The following is a 19,369-nucleotide window of genomic DNA, read 5'->3' as shown; positions in this document are numbered from 1 at the left end:
ATTAGTATCGGTATCGGTAGTTGGGTGCATCTATAGTGCAAATCCATTTTATTGATAGTTGTCATTGAAACGACAAGCGCATTTCTGGACCTGATGAAGGGGCCCCTCCACGGCCCCAAAAGCACCGATTGGACGACAACTATCAATACAATGGATTTTGCATTAACATGAGATCTGGATGTCTGTATTACTGCACATAAAAGACGCCCCCACAAAACATGTCACTGGTTCCCTGGGGCATTTTATTACGGTGGCACGTTTTATGTGCAATACTAACAAGTGCCGTGCCCCCCCCCCCCCCTCTCCTTCCAATTAATATTTTTTTTTATTAAAAACGGTCTTCAAAGGTTTTAAATACCTTTTTTACTGACTGTCTCCCTCCCAGACGAAAAGAAGAAGAAAGTACTGACTGCTGGGCTGGAGCGGCTTGCTCCTCCCCCTCTGATGTCACTTCCTGTAGTACTCACTAGCAGAGAGGAGCGAGTGTCTGAGGAGTCCAGACAGCGCCGCCGGCCGCCACAGCCTGGGACGCTTTACCATCATCTGGTCGCCTGAAGTGATCTGCATTGATGCTCTTCCACGATCCACACCAGCTGCAGCCTCCAGCCATGAGGTCACAGGCGCTGAATACCCTATTCCCGCGCCGGCAGTGTGACAGACTCAGCCAGCTGACGGTCCTGTCCTCATGGCCGGCCGCAGCCACCGCTGACTGACAGTCACTCACCGTCCGCTGCCAGCTGTCAGGGGAGGGCAGGCAAGTGTAGAAGAGCCCGGGTCTGAGAAGGGCTTGTACCCGGGCACAGGATTACAAACCCAGACTGTCCGGGTGGCAACCCTAATTGGCATATACTTCTGCTGTGACCCACCTCAGAAGTATATGCCAATCGTCCACCAGCAAGGCAGTTGGCACTGGGATCTCCATGTTATTGGTCAGTTAATACATCAGGGACCCCCTGGCATGGGGCCTGGGCATAGCTAAGTGCAAACTGGGTGATCCATAGGCAGGACCGGGTGGCAGCCCCCATCCACCAGCCCGTCCCTAATGCCAGTCAATACCCCCTTGGGAAATCTCTCATCAGATGTGAGAGCAGCAGCGAATCGATCAGCCAGGATTAATGTGCACAGTGGGAGCCCCCCCTTAGGCAAGTGACAAACTGCCCCCCCTTAGGCAAGTGACAAACTGCCCCCCCCTCAGTCTTAGGCAAGTGACAAACTGCCCCCCCCTCAGTCTTAGGCAAGTGACAAACTGCCCCCCCCCCTCAGTCTTAGGCAAGTGACAAACTGCCCCCCCCCTCAGTCTTAGGCAAGTGACAAACTGCCCCCCCCTCAGTCTTAGGCAAGTGACAAACTGCCCCCCCCTCAGTCTTAGGCAAGTGACAAACTGCCCCCCCCTCAGTCTTAGGCAAGTGACAAACTGCCCCCCCCCTCAGTCTTAGGCAAGTGACAAACTGCCCCCCCCCCAGTCTTAGGCAAGTGACAAACTGCCCCCCCCCCTCAGTCTTAGGCAAGTGACAAACTGCCCCCCCCCCCAGTCTTAGGCAAGTGACAAACTGCCCCCCCCTCAGTCTTAGGCAAGTGACAAACTGCCCCCCCCTCAGTCTTAGGCAAGTGACAAACTGCCCCCCCCCCTCAGTCTTAGGCAAGTGACAAACTGCCCCCCCCCCCTCAGTCTTAGGCAAGTGACAAACTGCCCCCCCCCCTCAGTCTTAGGCAAGTGACAAACTGCCCCCCCCCAGTCTTAGGCAAGTGACAAACTGCCCCCCCTCAGTCTTAGGCAAGTGACAAACTGCCCCCCCCCCAGTCTTAGTCAAGTGACAAACTGCCCCCCCCCCCAGTCTTAGGCAAGTGACAAACTGCCCCCCCTCAGTCTTAGGCAAGTGACAAACTTCCCCCCCTCAGTCTTAGGCAAGTGACAAACTGCCCCCCCCCTCAGTCTTAGGCAAGTGACAAACTGCCCCCCCCCCAGTCTTAGGCAAGTGACAAACTGCCCCCCCTCAGTCTTAGGCAAGTGACAAACTGCCCCCCCCCCCCCCCGTCTTAGGCAAGTGACAATCTGCCCCCCCTCAGTCTTAGGCAAGTGACAAACTCCCCCCCCCCCTCTCAGTCTTAGGCAAGTGACAAACTGCCCCCCCCCCAATCTTAGGCAAGTGACAAACTGCCCCCCCCCCAGTCTTAGGCAAGTGACAAACTGCCCCCCCCTCTCATTCTTAGGCAAGTGACAAACTCAGCTCTGCTACATCTACAATGAGCAACTACAACAAATGTAGCGCCAAACTGCAGTTCCTCTATGTGATGCCTCTACATTAATCCTGGCTGACCGATCGCTGCAGTCACATCTGATGAGAGATTTCCTAAGGGGGTATTGACTGGTCTGGGCTTATCACCATCTCACCGGCGCTCTGGGTCAGGGGACTCACTCAGGCCAGGTGCTGTCACTTACTGGACCGGACCAGGACCCCGGTCGGATGGTCCAGTAGTTTATCACGCCGCCGGCGCCACGCTCACCTCAGTCAGTCAGTGTCTCGCAGTCGCAGGATAGGAGAGGGGAATCACTGGCACGTCGGCTGCACCTCTGCACACAGCTTCCTCTTCCTGACCTGAAGCCGCTGGCCTCCTCGCTTCGCCTCCGCTCCGCACCCTGTGAGTCTGATTTCAGTTATCAGCTGCGGGCCACGTTCTCCTGGCTTAGGGGCGGTCACAATTGTGAGCGCTGCGACCCCTATAGCTACGCCAGTGCATCTGTGGCTCCTACATCCTTACCTATAGTTGGCATTAAATATTTGGCCAATTTAAAAATATAAAGACAACCTGACCTTAGACACGGGATGTATACAGGAAAGGCCTTTGGTGTTTTCCCTCCAGGATATTGTTCTTCCATAATTCAGCTGAATGAGACAAGTTGTGACTCCGACCCGGGATGCAGGTGGAATGAAGTGGCCAATGTGCCCCGATCAAGTCCTGATGCCACCCGATCAAGTCCTGATGCCATTTGTTCTATTCTCACCTCCGGAGTGAGATCAAATCAGAAAACAATGTCCGGTCACGACTAAGGAGGTCGCTCCCTGTAACGGAACGCCTAGCACCCCGACCGGGTACCTCCGTCGATAGCTGCTCCTAGTGCTTCCAGAGGACTCCAAGCACTCCACTTGACACCGTCAGCACTGCAGACCCCACGAACCGCTGAAGCTTGGTGGAGGTCTCCCCGTCTCCTACCCTCCCTGGCCCTACGACAAGGTTCCAGGCTCCAGTGGGTGAACCTCTACTAAATCCAGAGACAGGAACCAGGAGCAAGCTCTTACAAGAGCTTATACTCAGGGGAGTATTGTGATATAGCAATCCCCAAGAGTGTAGTTATTCCATCCCTCAAACATGAGCCAAGACTTCATGAAGGATAAAACAGGAACTCTCTTTATTGAGGGCTACCCGCCTGTATTTATGCAGGTCCCCATCTGGTGGACACGCCCCTAGGGGACCAGAAGGAAGACTGTGACACAGGACAGATATGTAGCACTGAGGACACACAGACACAACACATCCCCACAATGCATCATGGTTTCCTCCTCTCTGCCCTGGAGACACCCGAGGAGCAATTCTATTATCTCTCAGGACAAAGGGAAATCGCCAATACACATGTGGGAACAACAGGACAGAAATCACCACCCAAACACACAATGTCACACCCCCACAGCAAACACAGACATTTAACATAGCCCCAGATAGCTCAAGTCTGAGTGCATATCATTAGGTGAATGGCACTCAGAATACACGAATACAATAAAATTAGCTATCTGGGTACCCTCACATAACAAAATACAATTCCAAAGACAGATTTAAGCTGTGCAGCCGGTCTGTCTGCTCCTTTAAAGTTAGTATGGGCCATAATCCTGAGGCAAGAGGCTGGTAAACAGGCCCCTCCAAAACCCAGTGGTGAGGTTGGTTTCGCCACACATCTCCCCCTCCCAGGGAAGACTAACCAGATACCTGACCTCACGGTCAGTACCTGAGTTAGTCTGGCAGTCCACCCACAACCCAATACTGGACCTGTTGAATCTTGGTGCCTGGCTCTGTTCTGTATGTCCCCAGCTGTTGAGGGGGCATCTGCTACTCCTTGCTTCCTTGTTGCTCTCTAGCTTGGAGCTGTAGGTACTTGGTGGGCAGAGGCCAACTGCGCTCTGCCCAGATGCCAGCTCTTCCGCTGGGGTAGCCTGTGGAAAGTCCGGCTCTGGAGAAGAGGATAGGGGAGGGCAGAGGCCAACTGCGCTCTGCCCAGATGCCAGCGCTTCCGCTGGGATAGCCTGTGGAAAGTCCGGCTCTGAAGAAGAGGATAGGGGAGGGCAGAGGCCAACTGCGCTCTGCCCAGATGCCAGCGCTTCCGCTGGGGTAGCCTGTGGAAAGTCCGGCTCTGGAGAAGAGGATAGGGGAGGGCAGAGGCCGACTGCGCTCTGCCCAGATGCCAGCGCTTCCGCTGGGGTAGCCTGTGGAAAGTCCGGCTCTGGAGAAGAGGATAGGGGAGGGCAGAGGCCGACTGCGCTCTGCCCAGATGCCAGCGCTTCCGCTGGGGTAGCCTGTGGAAAGTCAGCCTCTGGAGAAGAGGATAGAGGAGGGCAGAGGCCGACTGCGCTCTGCCCCGATGCCAGCTGTTCCGCTGGGATGTGGTCAGGGAATCCTATCCCCAGGACCTTGTTGCAGATTGGCTGTGGAGAAGAGGATAGGGGAGGGCAGAGGCTGACTGTGCTCTGCCCAGATGCCAGCTCTTCTGCTGGGGTAGCCTGTGGGGAGTCGGGCTCTGGATAAGAGGATAGGGGAGGCCGACTGCGCTCTGCCCAGATGCCAGCTCTTCCACTGGGATGTGGTTAGGGAATCCTATCCCCAGGACCTTGTTGCAGATCGGCTGTGGAGAGGAGGAATTGCTTACCTCCTCCTCCTGGCATTCCTGCAGGGTTGGTGGGGGATCTGAACCGGCCGTCCAGCATCCCGGTAGGCCTGGTGCAGAGACCGCGGTTCCATCTGCACCATCGGAGTTAGGGGTGCTGTCCCCCTGTGGTTGGGGAGAGAGATCAGTGGGTATCGCAGGCTCATCCCCTGCCCCCAGAACTCGGTTGGGAAGTAGCTGGGAAGGGGAGGGCTCGCTTACCTCCTCCTCCTGGTATCCCTGCGGAGATGGCTGGGGATCTGGACCGACCGTCCAGCATCCCTGTAGGACTGGTAGAGAGACCTCGGTCCCATCTCCACCTGCCATCTGTGGGTCCTCCCAGGACCAGTCTGTGAGGTCCCTCAACATTTGCGTGTAAGGACCACCTGTGTCCACACCTGGCAACTCCGGCTGCTGTTGAGGGTCTGGGCCAGCTGCCCAGCATCCCGATGGAGAGACCTCGGTCCCGTCTCCACCTGCCTGTTGTGGTTCCTCACAGGACCAGTCTATGAGGACCCCTACTTCGGGTTCCTCTGGCCGCCTCAGGGGGAGACTGCTAACCTCCTCGGATGCAGCCTCTGCTCGGCTGCTGTAACACTCCATCCGCTGGGCAATTTCTCTCTCTTTCGCCAGTCAGAATTCTCGTTCCATCCTTGCGTGTCGCTTGGCTGTGACCTGGTTCCAGATGGCCTGGTATATATCCATGGACACATTATTTCCATACTGGGCCACTCGCTGCCTCACCTCGGCCAGCCAGTCATCTTCAGAGCCTTCCATACTTGTCTGCTCCAAGTAGCTGGATACCTCTGCTCCCAGGGGCGCTGCACGAGTGCTAGCATTGCCCTCAATTTGTAACTCCACACGTTACCGGTGTCTCTGAGCTGCTTTTCCTCGCACTAGGACGCCATCCCACTACTTGCCACCAATGTAACGGAACGCCTACCACCCCGACCGGGTACCTCCGTCGATAGGTGCTCCTAGTGCTTCCAGAGGACTCCAAGCACTCCAACCGCCAAAGCTTGGTGGAGGTCTCGCCGTCTCCTACCCACCCTGGACCTACGACAAGGCTCCAGGCTCCAGTGGGTGAACCTCTCCTAAATCCAGAGACAGGAACCAGGAACAAGCTCTTACAAGAGCTTATACTCAGGGGAGTATTGTGATATAGCAATCCCCAAGAGTGTAGTTATTCCATCCCCCAAACATGAGCCAAGACTTCATGAAGGTATAAAACAGGCACTCTTTATTGAGGGCTACCCCGCCCGTATTTATGCAGGTCCCCATCTGGTGGACACGCCCCTAGGGGACCAGAAGGAAGACTGTGACACAGGACAGATACGTAGCACTCAGGATACACAGACACAACACATCCCCACAATGCATCATGGTTTCCTCCTCTCTGCCCTGGAGACACCCGAGGAGCAATTCTATTATCTCTCAGGACAAATGGAAATCGCCAATACATATGTGGGGACAACAGGACAGAAATCACCACCCAAACACACAATGTCACACCCCCACAGCAAACACAGACATTTAACATAGCCCCAGATAGCTCAAGTCTGAGTGCATATCATTAGGTGAATGGCACTCAGAATACATGAATACAATAAAATGGGCTATCTGGGTACCCTCACATAACAAAATACCATTCCAAAGACAGATTTAAGCTGTGTCTGTCTTCTCCTTCAAAGTTAGTATGGGCCATAATCCTGAGGCAAGAGGCTGGTAAACAGGCCTCTCCAAAACCCAGTGGCGAGGTTGGTTTCGCCACACTCCCTACATCCTTTGACTCACGTTTATACATGGATGCCATAGGAGTCTGCAGAAGAGTTTCTGACAAATTTAAAGCAAAAAGTCAGATAGTTGCAGGATTTGAGTCATTAATTCCCACGATTAGTAGTAATAAAAAAAAAATATGTCATTGGATTAACATCTCTATTGTCATCAACAGCGATTTGTGAATTACACCTGTGATATCTGTAAAGAATAAATCAAGGCAACTGGACTTACTGTCGATTTCTTGAAAACGTTTCACTCGTTCTTCCAACGAGCTTTCTCAATTCTGAGAATTCAGCTTTCTCAATTCAGAATGGAGAAAGCTTGTTGGAAGAACGAGTGAAACATTTTCAAGAAATCTACAGTAAGTCCAGTTGCCTTGATTTATTCTTTACAGATATACCATGACCTGGATAAATGAGAACCGTCACAGACATACACCTGTGATGTTGTGAAGGGAATGGTGGAACAACTGAGCTCTTTTCCGGTGAGGACTCTACAGAACCGACTGGTCCTTGACAGCAGAAGAAGGAGAGGTCTACAGGAACTGTTGCATCTACATTCCGGACAACACGGCCCCTGATGGAAGGATCACCAAGGATCTGAGGAAACTGATGGACTTTATCAAATGAACTGATGGGAAAACTTCTGAAATTAATCACATCATGTCCAGAATAATGTTTTGGGAACTGGTTCAGTGACTACAATGTTATTAGCATTTGGTTTTAATGGGCTGTCATATAGTTCTCCATTTTAGGAAAATTGTTTTTAAGAATGTATAATACATCCATGCCCACACTATGTATATGTGCTGTGCCTCTGTCAAAGACAAAGATTATTCCATCCTGAAGTAAATAAAACCTTGTTGATGGTTGCGGGGTAAATAGGACAAGGTGAAGGCAAACCCAAAAGGGAGTTGAGAGGACCTGGTGAAGCAATAAGGAAAGTCCAGCTCTTCGCTGTTTAGGGCGTTGGGAGAGTACCTCACTTTGCCTGTTCACCTTTGGTCTATTTCCCGCAAAAGGAGGGATTTGTGAGAGATGGGCTTTGTTTCTCTATGTGTATGTGGTGTGAACATTCTGTAGTACACATTTTCATCCACTAGATGGCCGCAAACTATATGTATGAGAAGGTCAATAAGGGAGGGGGAAAATGGGGATTACATTACAGTTTTCAAATATACCTAGGAACTCAGTTGAAGTTGCTGAAACCACTCCTATCAGGTTAAGGAGCCAATAGTCTCTACTTAAGGAACACCCCTTTGTGATATCATGTCTGCTATTTAAGTCAATGTAATGTGAATAAAGCTCTCTCTTCTAGCATGACTCAAAGAGGATGAGAAGATGCTTTCATGAAACCACCTAGTGTGTCTGGTCTCATTATGAAAGCAGTATGATACGTACATACTTATACTTCTAATTGATTTGGCACCACACAAAGAAGATGAGAAGCGCAAGAATTGCGCTGACATCCTCCAGGCTACTTTTTCCTCCCTCCAGGCACCTCTGTACTCATCAAGACACCTATGTCCTTCCTCCAGGAAACTCTGTTCTCCTCCAGGCCCCTCTGTCCTCCCTCCAGGCCCCTCTGTCCTCCCTCCAGGCCCCTCTGTCCTCCCTCCAGGCACCTCTGCCCTCCTCCAGGAACCTCTTTCCTCCTCCAGGCTCCTCTGTTCTCCTCCAGTGTCCGCTGTCCTCCCTCCAGGCACCTCGGTCCTCCTCCAGACCCCTCTGTCCTCCTGCAGGCTCCTCTGTCTTGCCCCAGGCCCCTCTGCCCTACTCCAGGAACCTCTGTCCTCCTTCAGGCTCCTCTGTCCTCCCTCCGGGCACCTCTGTCCTCCCTCCGGGCACCTCTGTCCTCCTCCAGACCCTTCTGTCCTCCTGCAGGCTCCTCTGTCCTCCCCAGGCCCATCTGTCCTGCTCCAGGCACCTCTGTACTCATCAGGACAATGTCCTTCCTCCAGGCACCCCTGTCCTCCTCCAGTCTCCTCTGGCCTCCCTCCAGTCTCCTCTGTCCTCCTCCAGTCTCCTCTGTCCTCCTCCAGTCTCCTCTGGCCTCCCTCCAGTCTCCTCTGGCCTCCCTCCAGTCTCCTCTGGCCTCCCTCCAGTCTCCTCTGTCCTGCATTTACTACCTCTGTTCTCATCCAAACCCCTCTGTCCTCCCTCTAAGCACCTCTGTCCTCCTCCAGGCCCCTCTATCCTCACTCCAGGCACCTCTGCCGTCCTCCAGGAACTTCTGTCCTCCTCCAGGCTCCTCTGTTCTCCTCCAGTCTCCTCTGTCCTCCTCCATGCACCTCTGTCCTTTTCCAGGCCCATCTGGCCTCCCTCCAGTCTCCTCTGGCTTCCCTCTAGGTCCCTCTGTTCTCCTCCAGGCTCCTCTGTTCTCCTCCAGGCTCCTCTGTCCTCCTCCAGGCTCCTCTGGCCTCCTCCAGGCTCCTCTGGCCTCCCTCCAGGCCACTCTGTCCTCCTCCAGGCCACTCTGTCCTCCTCCAGGCCACTCTGTCCTCCTCCAGGCCACTCTGTCCTCCTCCAGGCCCCTCTGTTCTGCTCCAGTCTCCTCTGGCCTCCCTCCATGCCCCTCTGTCCTCCTCCAGGCTACTCTGTTCTCCTCTTGTCTCCTCCAGTCTCCTCTGTCCTCCTCCAGTCTCCTCTGTCCCCTCCAGGCACCTCTGTCCTCCTCCAGGCCCCTCTGTCCTCCTCCAGTCTCCTCTGTCCCCTCCAGGCCCCTCTGTCCTCCTCCAGGCCCCTCTGTCCTCCTCCAGTCTCCTCTGTCCTCCTCCAGTCTCCTCTGTCCTCCTCCAGTCTCCTCTGTCCTCCTCCAGGCTTCTCTGTTCTCCTCTTGTCTCCTCCAGTCTCCTCTTGTCCTCCTCCAGTCTCCTCTGTCCTCCTCCTGCAGTAATTCAGGGTTGTTATGGTGAAATCGCACAACTAATACTCAGCGCTTTTTCCTAGTGTATTATAATGGTGATTTTACAATGAGTTCCTGCCAGATGACTGGAGCATAGAGTATTCATATTATTCGAAGAGTCTGCAGAGTATGAGACACGTGTCCGCGCCATAGTCCAGTATGTGCGGGCTATGGACAGAGTTACTTACCACTGATCAGGATGATATGGATAGTCCCTGGATGTCTGAGTGGAGAACTGCACCAGTCTTCAGAGGTTCAGGACCTGGACGGTCTTTTCCTTGGTTATAAAAATACAATAGAACTTGTGAGCTCAACGCCTCGCACCGTCACTGCCTCATCTGTGTGAACATATATCTGTATATAGGTAGACGAGAAGGACTATGACATCAAATAAAGGAGTGGTCGGAAAATGTGAAGAGAACTGTAGGGCAAAGTGCAGAGCTCGCACCACCTGGCCGTCCTGTGTCCGAGTGAATTTACTGAATTCAAGGGTGTGAAGAACTCCCCAGTATCCGTTCAGTTATTTTACCTCCCTGCTACTTAATCTCCATGGATACCTACTCCTAACAATGGATGTAGACATCTTTGTGTATCAAGGACATGTGTACACACACTTCTGGACACTCCGTCTGCTTCTAACCACAAGACTGATCTACTTAGTGAAAATACACGAGATAACACGTTGGCCATTGTCTTGGAAAAGACACAGTGATTGCTTGTAAGCCATGGGACCAAGCCCCTGTTTTGTGGATTGAGTTTCCAGGACTCCATTGTCTCGCTGGCTCAGAGGAGGAGTTTGATGCTGTTTAAAGGGAACCTGTCACCGGGATTGTGTGTACAGAGCTGAGAACATGGGCTGCTAGATGGCCGCTAGCACATCCGCAATACCCAGTCCCCATAGCTCTATGTGCTTTTATTGTGTAAAAAAAACGATTTGATCCATATGCAAATTATCCTGAGATAAGTCCTGTAGGTGAGAGGAGTCAGGGACAGGACTCATCTCAGGGTAATTTTCATTTGTATCAAATCATTTTTTTTACACAATAAAAGCACACAGAGCTATGGGGACTGGGTATTGCGGATGTGCTAGCGGCCATCTAGCAACCCATGTCCTCAGCTCTGTACACAGAATCCCGGTGACAGGTTCCCTTTAAATTGAATGCCCTTGTTTTCCATTAAACGTGTTTTGTTCCAGCGTGAAGCTTTGGCTCCTGTGCGGATTATTATGTGACACCAGCGATATTTTTCGCTCTGGTTTCTTGGCGATATCATTTCATGGGAATAAGGGAATGACAGACGGTAACTCATATTCAGACCGTCACAAAGGGGTTTTCTAAACTCTGACAATGGGGGGTATGTACGGTGCGCTCCCATCCATTTCTATGGGGATCCCGAAAATAGCAGTGTACGCTGCTTGGCTATTTTTGGTGGGCCGATAGAAATGATTGGTGGTGGCTTCTAAGGACCATTGTGTGTGGCAGCAACATATATTTTTAGCGCATCCAGCGCTACATAGCGTGCAATAGGTAGGCTGCCCCAAGTCTCCAGTGTAAAGTGTGCGCATCCAAAAAATATCTGACATCCAGTGTACTTCTTCCGTAGACGGTGTCCGCTGCGGACATCGACATTACCAGGGCCACATCTAAAGTGTAATGTGTGTGCTGAAAAAAAATTGTCTGTGACATACAGTGTACTTTTTACGTAGACGCTGCGGACAGTGACATTACCGGTGGTACCTCTCCTGTATAACGTTTCCTCATCCCAAATACATGTGACATTCCCTGTAATTTATTAGCCGCTGGTGACAGCATTGACATTATCTGTGGGATATCTCCTGTGTGACGTTTCCACATCCCAAATACCTTTTTAAAAAAATTTGCGCGGAAACTTCCAAATCCTACGCTACTGTACGTGTGACAGACTTTCAAGCATACAGTTGTATTCAAAATAATAGCAGTGTGGAGGTCAATGAGTGAGGTCATTCATTCTTTGAAAAACAGGTGGCAATTATTGCCCTTATTTTAGGAAGGAAGGAAGGCAGCAGATGTCGTACCTGCCGGTTACAGTGCATTTATCTCTGAAATTCTGAGGGAAATGGGTCGTTCCAGACATTGTTCAGAAGAACAGCGTGCCTTGATTAAAAAGTTGATTGGAGAGGGGAAAACATACAGTCAGGTCCATAAATATTGGGACATGGACATAATTCTAACATTTTTGGCTCTATACACCAGCAGAGATGAAGAAGGTCACGGCACTCCAAAAGCAAATTCAATGTGTTTTAATCCACCAAATGTTCAGCAGCAACGTTTCGACAACAGTCTTTATCAAGCTACATACAAGTTTATAAGTGACTCACATTACATATATATAGGGGTACTAATTCCTACCAATTGATCAGTGGGTGTGCTACCACCAATAGACCCGCCTCCTCTCAGGTACAAATAATCATATAATTAATCCAGTCTATCAACCACAGTGTAAATTAATATAAGGCTTTCCGAGCGTTCATACTCGGGCTGTTGATCCATAGTGTGTCCATGATGAACGGCGTCTTCTGCATGCGACTGCGGCTGCGCGAATGTTAGAACGGGATTCTCATACATCACATGGTCAGCTATACAGTCATGTGATCAATGACGCTGCTCCCGGTCACCTGACTGATGACGCGCCTAAGCGTCTAGTCACTGTCATAGTAACCCCAGGTTCTACAGAGAGAGTATGTCTTTTCCTGCGATTCTCTTTGTGCAACATTATGTCAAATCCGTATAACTGCATGTCTAGACGCCGGTCACCACGGGCGCACCAACCGAGGGATGATATTATTTAAGGAAAATATAGTTTCGTTCCACAGTGTCATAGGAGCCGATCTTCAGCAGGATGTATGACACCTCAATCATATCAATATCGCGGTTCAGTATCTAACTGGCAATGCGAAAAACGGAATAGTATAATGTCACACATAGACATAAAGGGGAGCCCTTTCATAGAAGTTCGGAGCTGATCAATAAATAAGTTCAAAAATGAGTTCAAAAGCGGCATATAGGGGAAATCCCGTGTGCCCCACGGTATAGAGCAAACAAACCCCTACCTCCCATAAGATAAATATCCAGGGATGTCTTGGTGTGTTGTACTCTCAATATGATAAAGAATGCATTTGGACAACGGATATTGGGCCCACAACCATTGCCTCCCTCTGTAGAAAGAGAGACAACCGATGTGTGCCCCTGCCTGGTCTGGGCCCCACCACCAAGTGGGAGACCCCTACCACGCTAATCCCCAATGTCTCCTGTAAATATAAATAATTTCTTGTATTCTATATAGACATCGCCCTACGCCACCAGAGCTCAATAAATTGAGGATTAACCAGCATAGGTACTCCATCCGGAAATTGTTCACAAGGATGGAGAATGCGTCTGAAAATTTGGAAGGTGAACTTCCAGTCCCGGAACATTTCTATAGATGTAGACACAGCGTTGCACAATTGAGGTTTAGGATCATCGATGGCGTCCCCGCACCACGGAGAGGTGGTGATCGGGAACGGCTATTAAAACGCCTGGAACTCAGATGGATCTTTGAATTGGACACCATTGAGCCTAAGGGACTCAATCGGGAGTTCAAGGTGGGCTCCCTCTTTTAAATCATTATTTAGGATGTGAAAATAAGGGTTTTTTTATATATTAAGTGCCAGTACCCGATATTGCATCGAGATCATTAACAGATTTTATTCTTCTTTTTTCTCTTTGTTCCTTTCTCTTTCCCCCCCTTTTTTGTTTATCACTTATAGATAAGGCTGCCATGCGGGAAACGGGCGAGGGATGGACTAAGGTGTTTTGGGAGCAGTGACCTGGGAGCCGTCCAGCAGGTTCATTTTTTCATCGCACGAATTGTGTGGCAGGTTTTTGATTCTATAGACTGGATATGCGGGACGGAAGTGACTAACATGTATGACGGGTGGTTTTTTAAGCCCTGATTATTCACCTGGGGAGCTGATCTGTGTATACGGGTTTTATTGAGCTCTGGTGGCGTAGGGCGATGTCTATATAGAATACAAGAAATTATTTATATTTACAGGAGACATTGGGGATTAGCGTGGTAGGGGTCTCCCACTTGGTGGTGGGGCCCAGACCAGGCAGGGGCACACATCGGTTGTCTCTCTTTCTACAGAGGGAGGCAATGGTTGTGGGCCCAATGTCCGTTGTCCAAATGCATTCTTTAGCATATTGAGAGTACAACACACCAAGACATCCCTGGATATTTATCTTATGGGAGGTAGGGGTTTGTTTGCTCTATACCGTGTGGCACACGGGATTTCCCCTATATGCCGCTTTTGAACTCATTTTTGAACTTATTTATTGATCAGCTCCGAACTTCTATGAAAGGGCTCCCCTTTATGTCTATGTGTGACATTATACTATTCCGTTTTTCGCATTGCCAGTTAGATACTGAACCGCGATATTGATATGATTGAGGTGTCATACATCCTGCTGAAGATCGGCTCCTATGACACTGTGGAACGAAACTATATTTTCCTTAAATAATATCATCCCTCGGTTGGTGTGCCCGTGGTGACCGGCGTCTAGACATGCAGTTATACGGATTTGACATAATGTTGCACAAAGAGAATCGCAGGAAAAGACATACTCTCTCTGTAGGACCTGGGGTTACTATGACAGTGACTAGACGCTTAGGCGCGTCATCAGTCAGGTGACCGGGAGCAGCGTCATTGATCACATGACTGTATAGCTGAACATGTGATGTATGAGAATCCCGTTCTAACATTCGCGCAGCCGCAGTCGCATGCAGAAGACGCCGTTCATCATGGACACACTATGGAATAACAGCCCAAGTATGAACGCTCGGAAAGCCTTATATTAATTTACACTGTGGTTGATAGACTGGATCAATTATATGATTATTTGTACCTGAGAGGAGGCGGGTCTATTGGTGGTAGCACACCCACTGATCAATTGGTAGGAATTAGTACCCCTATATATATGTAATGTGAGTCACTTATAAACTTGTATGTAGCTTGATAAAGACTGTTGTCGAAACGTTGCTGCTGAACATTTGGTGGATTAAAACACATTGAATTTGCTTTTGGAGTGCCGTGACCTTCTTCATCTCTGCTGGTGTATTGGGGGTCTCTGAGGGCGAGACCTGACGCCACGAGCACCGCCGCAAAGTCTCTTGAGTGCATTCAAGTAAGTGGTGCTGTCCTACCATACATTTTTGTTGGCTCTATACACCACCACAATGGATGTGAAGTGAAACGGACAAGATGTGCTTTACCTGCAGACTGTCAGCTGTAATCTGAGGTATTTACATCCAAATCGGGTGAACGGTGCAGGAATTACAGCAGTTACATATGTGCCTCCCACTTGTTAAGGAACCAAAAGTAATGGGACAGAATAATAATCATAAATCAAACTTTCACTTTTTAATACTTGGTTGCAAATCCTTTGCAGTCAATTACAGCCTGAAGTCTGGAACGCATAGACATCACCAGACGCTGGTCTCATCCATGGTGATGCTCTGCCAGGCCTCTACTGCAACTGTCTTCAGCTCCTGCTTGTTCTTGGGGCATTTTCCCTTCAGTTTTGTCTTCACCAAGTGAAATGCTCAATCGGATTCAGGTCCGGGGATTGACTCGGCCATTGCAGAACATTCCACTTCTTTCCCTTAATCTCTTTGGTTGCTTTTGCAGTATGCTTTGGGTCATTGTCCATCTGCACTGTGAAGCGCCGTCCAATGAGTTCTGAAGCATTTGGCTGAATATGAGCAGATAATATTGTCCAAAACACTTCAGAATCCATCCTGCTGCTTCTGTCAGCAGTCACATCATCAATAACTACAAGAGAAGCAGTTCCATTGGCAGCCATACATGCCCACGCCATGACACTACCACCACCATGCTTCACTGATGAGGTGGTATGCTTAGGATCATGAGCAGCTCCTTTCCTTCTCCATACTCTTCTCTTCCCATCACTCTGGTACAAGTTGATCTTGGTCTCATCTGTCCATAGGATGTTGTTCCAGAACTGTGAAGGCTTTTTTAGATGTCGTTTGGCAAACTCTAATCTGGCCTTCCTGTTTTTGAGGCTCACCAATGGTTTCCATCTTGTGGTGAACCCTCTGTATTCACTCTGGTAAAGTCTTCTCCTGATGGTTGACTTTGACACACATACACCTACCTCCTGGAGAGTGTTCTTCATCTGGCCAACTGTTGTGAAGGGCGTTTTCTTCACCAGGGAAAGAATTCTTCGGTCATCCACCACAGTTGTTTTCCGTGGTCTTCCGGGTCTTTTGGTGTTGCTGAGCTCACCGCTGCGTTCCTTCTTTGTAAAAATGTTCCAAACAGTTGTTTTGGCCAGGCCTAATGTTTTTGCTATCTCTCTGATGGGTTTGTTGTGTTTTTCAGCCTAATGATGGCTTCACTGATAGTGACCGCTCTTTGGATCTCATCTTGAGAGTTGACAGCAACAGATTCCAAATGCAAATAGCAGACTGGAAATGACCTCTGGACCTTTTATCTACTCATTGTAATTGGGATAATGAGGGAATAACACACACCGGCCATGGGACAGCTGAGAAGACAATTGTCCCATTACTTCTGGTCCCTTAACAAGTGGGAGGCACATATGCAAACTGCTGTAATTCCTGCACCGTTCACCTGATTTGGATGTAAATCCCTCAGATTACAGCTGACAGTCTGCAGGTAAAGCACATCTTGTTTGTTTCATTTCAAATCCATTGTGGTGGTGTATAGAGCCAGAAATGTTACAATTGTGTCCATGTCCCAATATTAATGGACCTGACTGTATAAAGAAGTGCATAAAATGATCGGCTGCTCAGCTAAAATGATCTCAAATGCAACCAAAACCTGAAAGACGTGTAAGAAAGCGAAAAGCTACCATTGGAATGGATAGAAGAATAGCTAAGATGGCAAGGCAAATGGCAAAAGGGAGAAAGCTGGCCACACCAAACGGCCCGCAACTGTTCCACAGAGCACCCCCTTGCGTAAATCTCCCTTGGCAAGCGGTAGGTAATTCGCAGTATGGCGCTTTTTTGAGGAAAGTGCGGACGACAAAAGAATAGTAGTTTGCAACCCGTGCCACACCAAAATGAGCCGGGGCGTGAACACTAGCAACCTCACCACCACCAGCATGATCCGCCACATGGCATCAAAGCACCGTAATAAGTGGAACGAAAGCCTGGGTCCTTAATCAGTGTCTGCGGGTCACACCACTGCCTCCTCTTCCCCTGTGTTACGTGCTGGCCAATCGCCTGTCCAAGACGCAGGCCCAGGTGCCTCCCGCCTTGCACCTTCACAAGCACCATCAGCGACCACATCCACTCCCCTGTCTCAGCGCAGCGTACAAATGTCCTTACCCCAGGTCTTTGAACGCAAGCGCAAATACCCAGCCACCCACCCACAGGCCATAGCACTAAATGCGCAACTTTCTAAATTACAGGTCCTGGAAATGTTGCCATTTAGGCTTGTGGACACTGAGGCCTTCCGCAGCCTGATGTCGGCGGCCATCCTGCATTACTCTGTCCACAGCCACCACTATTTTTCAAGGTGTGCTGTGCCCGCCTTACACCAACATGTGTCCCGAAATGTCACACGTGCCCTGACCAACGCAGTTACTGGGAAGGTCCACTTAACCACGGACACATGGACAAGTACATTCGGCCAGGGACGCTACATTTCCCTGACGGCACACTGGGTGAATGTTGTGGAGGCCGGAAGCGATTCGTACCCTGGGATGGCACAGGTGCTACCGACGCCGAGGATTGCGGGCCCTAATTCCATTAGGGTTTCTGCCAGCACCTGCGTTAGTGGCTGCAACCCCCACTTCTCCTCTTCCTCCACTTCAACCTCCGAATTATCCGCGTGCGGCACCAGTCAGCCATCAGTCGGTAGCTATAAGCAGTGTAGCACTGCAGTGGGGAAGCGGCAACAGGCCGGGCTGAAGCTGATATTCTTAGGGGACAAACAGCACACCGCCACAGAGCTGTGGCAGGGGATAAGGGAACAGACCGAGCTGTGGCTCTCTCCACTCAACCTAGAACCAGGCATGGGTGTGTCTGATAATGGCCGTAACTTGGTAGCGGCTTTGGAGCTCGGCAAGCTCACACACATCCCATGCCTAACCCAAGTCTTAAACTTAGTGGTTCAGCAGTTCATCAAAACCTACCCCAATTTGCCTGAGCTACTGGTGAACTTGCGCCGCGTGTGTGCCCATTTCCGAAAGTCATCTACAGCTTCAGCCGGACTGTCAACGCTGCAGCAGCGCTTACAATTGCCAGCTCACCGGCTGTTGTGCGACGTGAGCACGCGCTGGAACTCCACGTTCCACATGTTGGCCAGGCTTTGTGAGCAGCAGAGGGCAGTAGTGGAATACCAGCTGCAACATGGTCGTCGCCTTTCCAGTCAGCTTCCGCTCTTCACAAGCGAGGAGTGGGCATGGATGTCTGACCTCTGTGAGGTTTAAAGAAACTTTGAGGAATCAACACAGATGGTGAGCGGCGATAGCGCTATTATCAGTGTAACCATCCCACTTCTGTGTCTACTCAGACGCTCGCTGCTCACAATGAAGGCCGGCGCTTTGCATGTGGAAGAGGTGGAAATGGGGGAGGACATTACACAGGGTGATAGCCAGACCACCCTCCGTCCGCCTTCTCAGCGCGAATTGGACGATGAGGAGGAGGAGCAGGAGACGGTTACCTCCGCTACAGAGGGTAGTACCCATAGCAGGTTTATTCCATCTGTTAAGCGTGGGTGGGCAGAAGAGGAGGAAGAGGATGAGGAGATTGGGAGTGATCCTCCTGATGAGGAGAGCGAAGTCTCGTCTGCTGGTACTCTGGCACACATGGCTGCCTTGATGATAGGCTGCCGTTCCCGCGACCCGCTCGTTATACGCATTTTAGACAACATGGATTACTGGTTGTTCACCCTTCTCGACCCCCGCAACAAAGAGAACTTCTCATCTCTCATTCCTCTGGTGGAGAGGACGAGCAAAACGGTGCAATACCAGAAGGTCCTTGTGTGGCGTGCCAGAATCGCAGGGGAGACACGTGAGGTGCACGTTGGGCCGATGAGGGCCAGTAATAGTACAGTTCATCGGTTTACTCGCGGTTAGCAGAAAGCCTCCCTGGGCCGGCAGCACAGTGATGAGGAAGACAGCACGAAATCCTCCGGGGCACGCTCTGTGATAGGGGAACACCAGCCAAGATGGAGGTTGAGGTGCCCTTGATGACGGCGGTGTTTAGGGTGCTTGTGGCGGCTGGGTCCCTTGGTGGTATTTGTCGTGACGCCAGTACCGTTTATGGTGGTACAACCAGTTGTAGTGGTAGTATTGAAGAATGAGATAGACAGTGGTAGAATACAACTCACAGCTTTTACTGTAGCTGGTTTTAGTTGCAGCATAAACATCCAGACAGAATACAGTCTCTGGGAATATAGAGGAATTCTGTGGATCCACTGTTAATAGGTTTGGCTAGGTCCTGACTCAGGCTGTGGTTCTGTAGTACTCTTTTCGGGTATGCTTAGTCCTATAATTTCTGCATCTTCCAAGCCCTTAAACAGGCAGCTAATCTGTCTTCTATACTTTATGGTGAGGCCGCCTGTAGCTAGATTGTCCTCCACCATGCGCAAAGGTGCCCGTTAAGACTTAGGTAGTGGCTGTTATCACCGATGTCTCTCTGCTTGGATTTCTTCCAGGGACGAAACTCTATCCTCTGGTTGTAGGACCACAGGAGGAAAACGCTCTC

General features: G+C 50.4%; 1 protein-coding gene across 4 annotated transcripts in view; it reads right to left on the bottom strand.

The window, feature by feature from the left end:
• The window catches only part of LOC120986703 (phospholipid scramblase 3-like), a 270,830-nt gene that overhangs the window by 36,922 nt on the left and 214,539 nt on the right, over positions 1–19,369 (bottom strand). Inside the window, exon 1 of one of the 4 annotated variants that reach the window (XM_040415389.1) lies at positions 8,893–8,992. The exons of the other annotated variants lie outside the window; for them this stretch is intronic. Coding sequence (XP_040271323.1) covers positions 8,893–8,977 — 85 coding nt within the window. The 5' untranslated portion in view covers positions 8,978–8,992. Of the gene's footprint in view, positions 1–8,892; positions 8,993–19,369 lie in introns of those variants that run through there. 4 annotated transcript variants of the gene reach the window in all.

The sequence above is a fragment of the Bufo bufo genome, chromosome 1, assembly GCF_905171765.1.
Source record: "Bufo bufo chromosome 1, aBufBuf1.1, whole genome shotgun sequence".
Lineage (NCBI taxonomy): Eukaryota > Metazoa > Chordata > Amphibia > Anura > Bufonidae > Bufo > Bufo bufo.
This window is presented reverse-complemented; position numbering and strand designations above follow the sequence as displayed.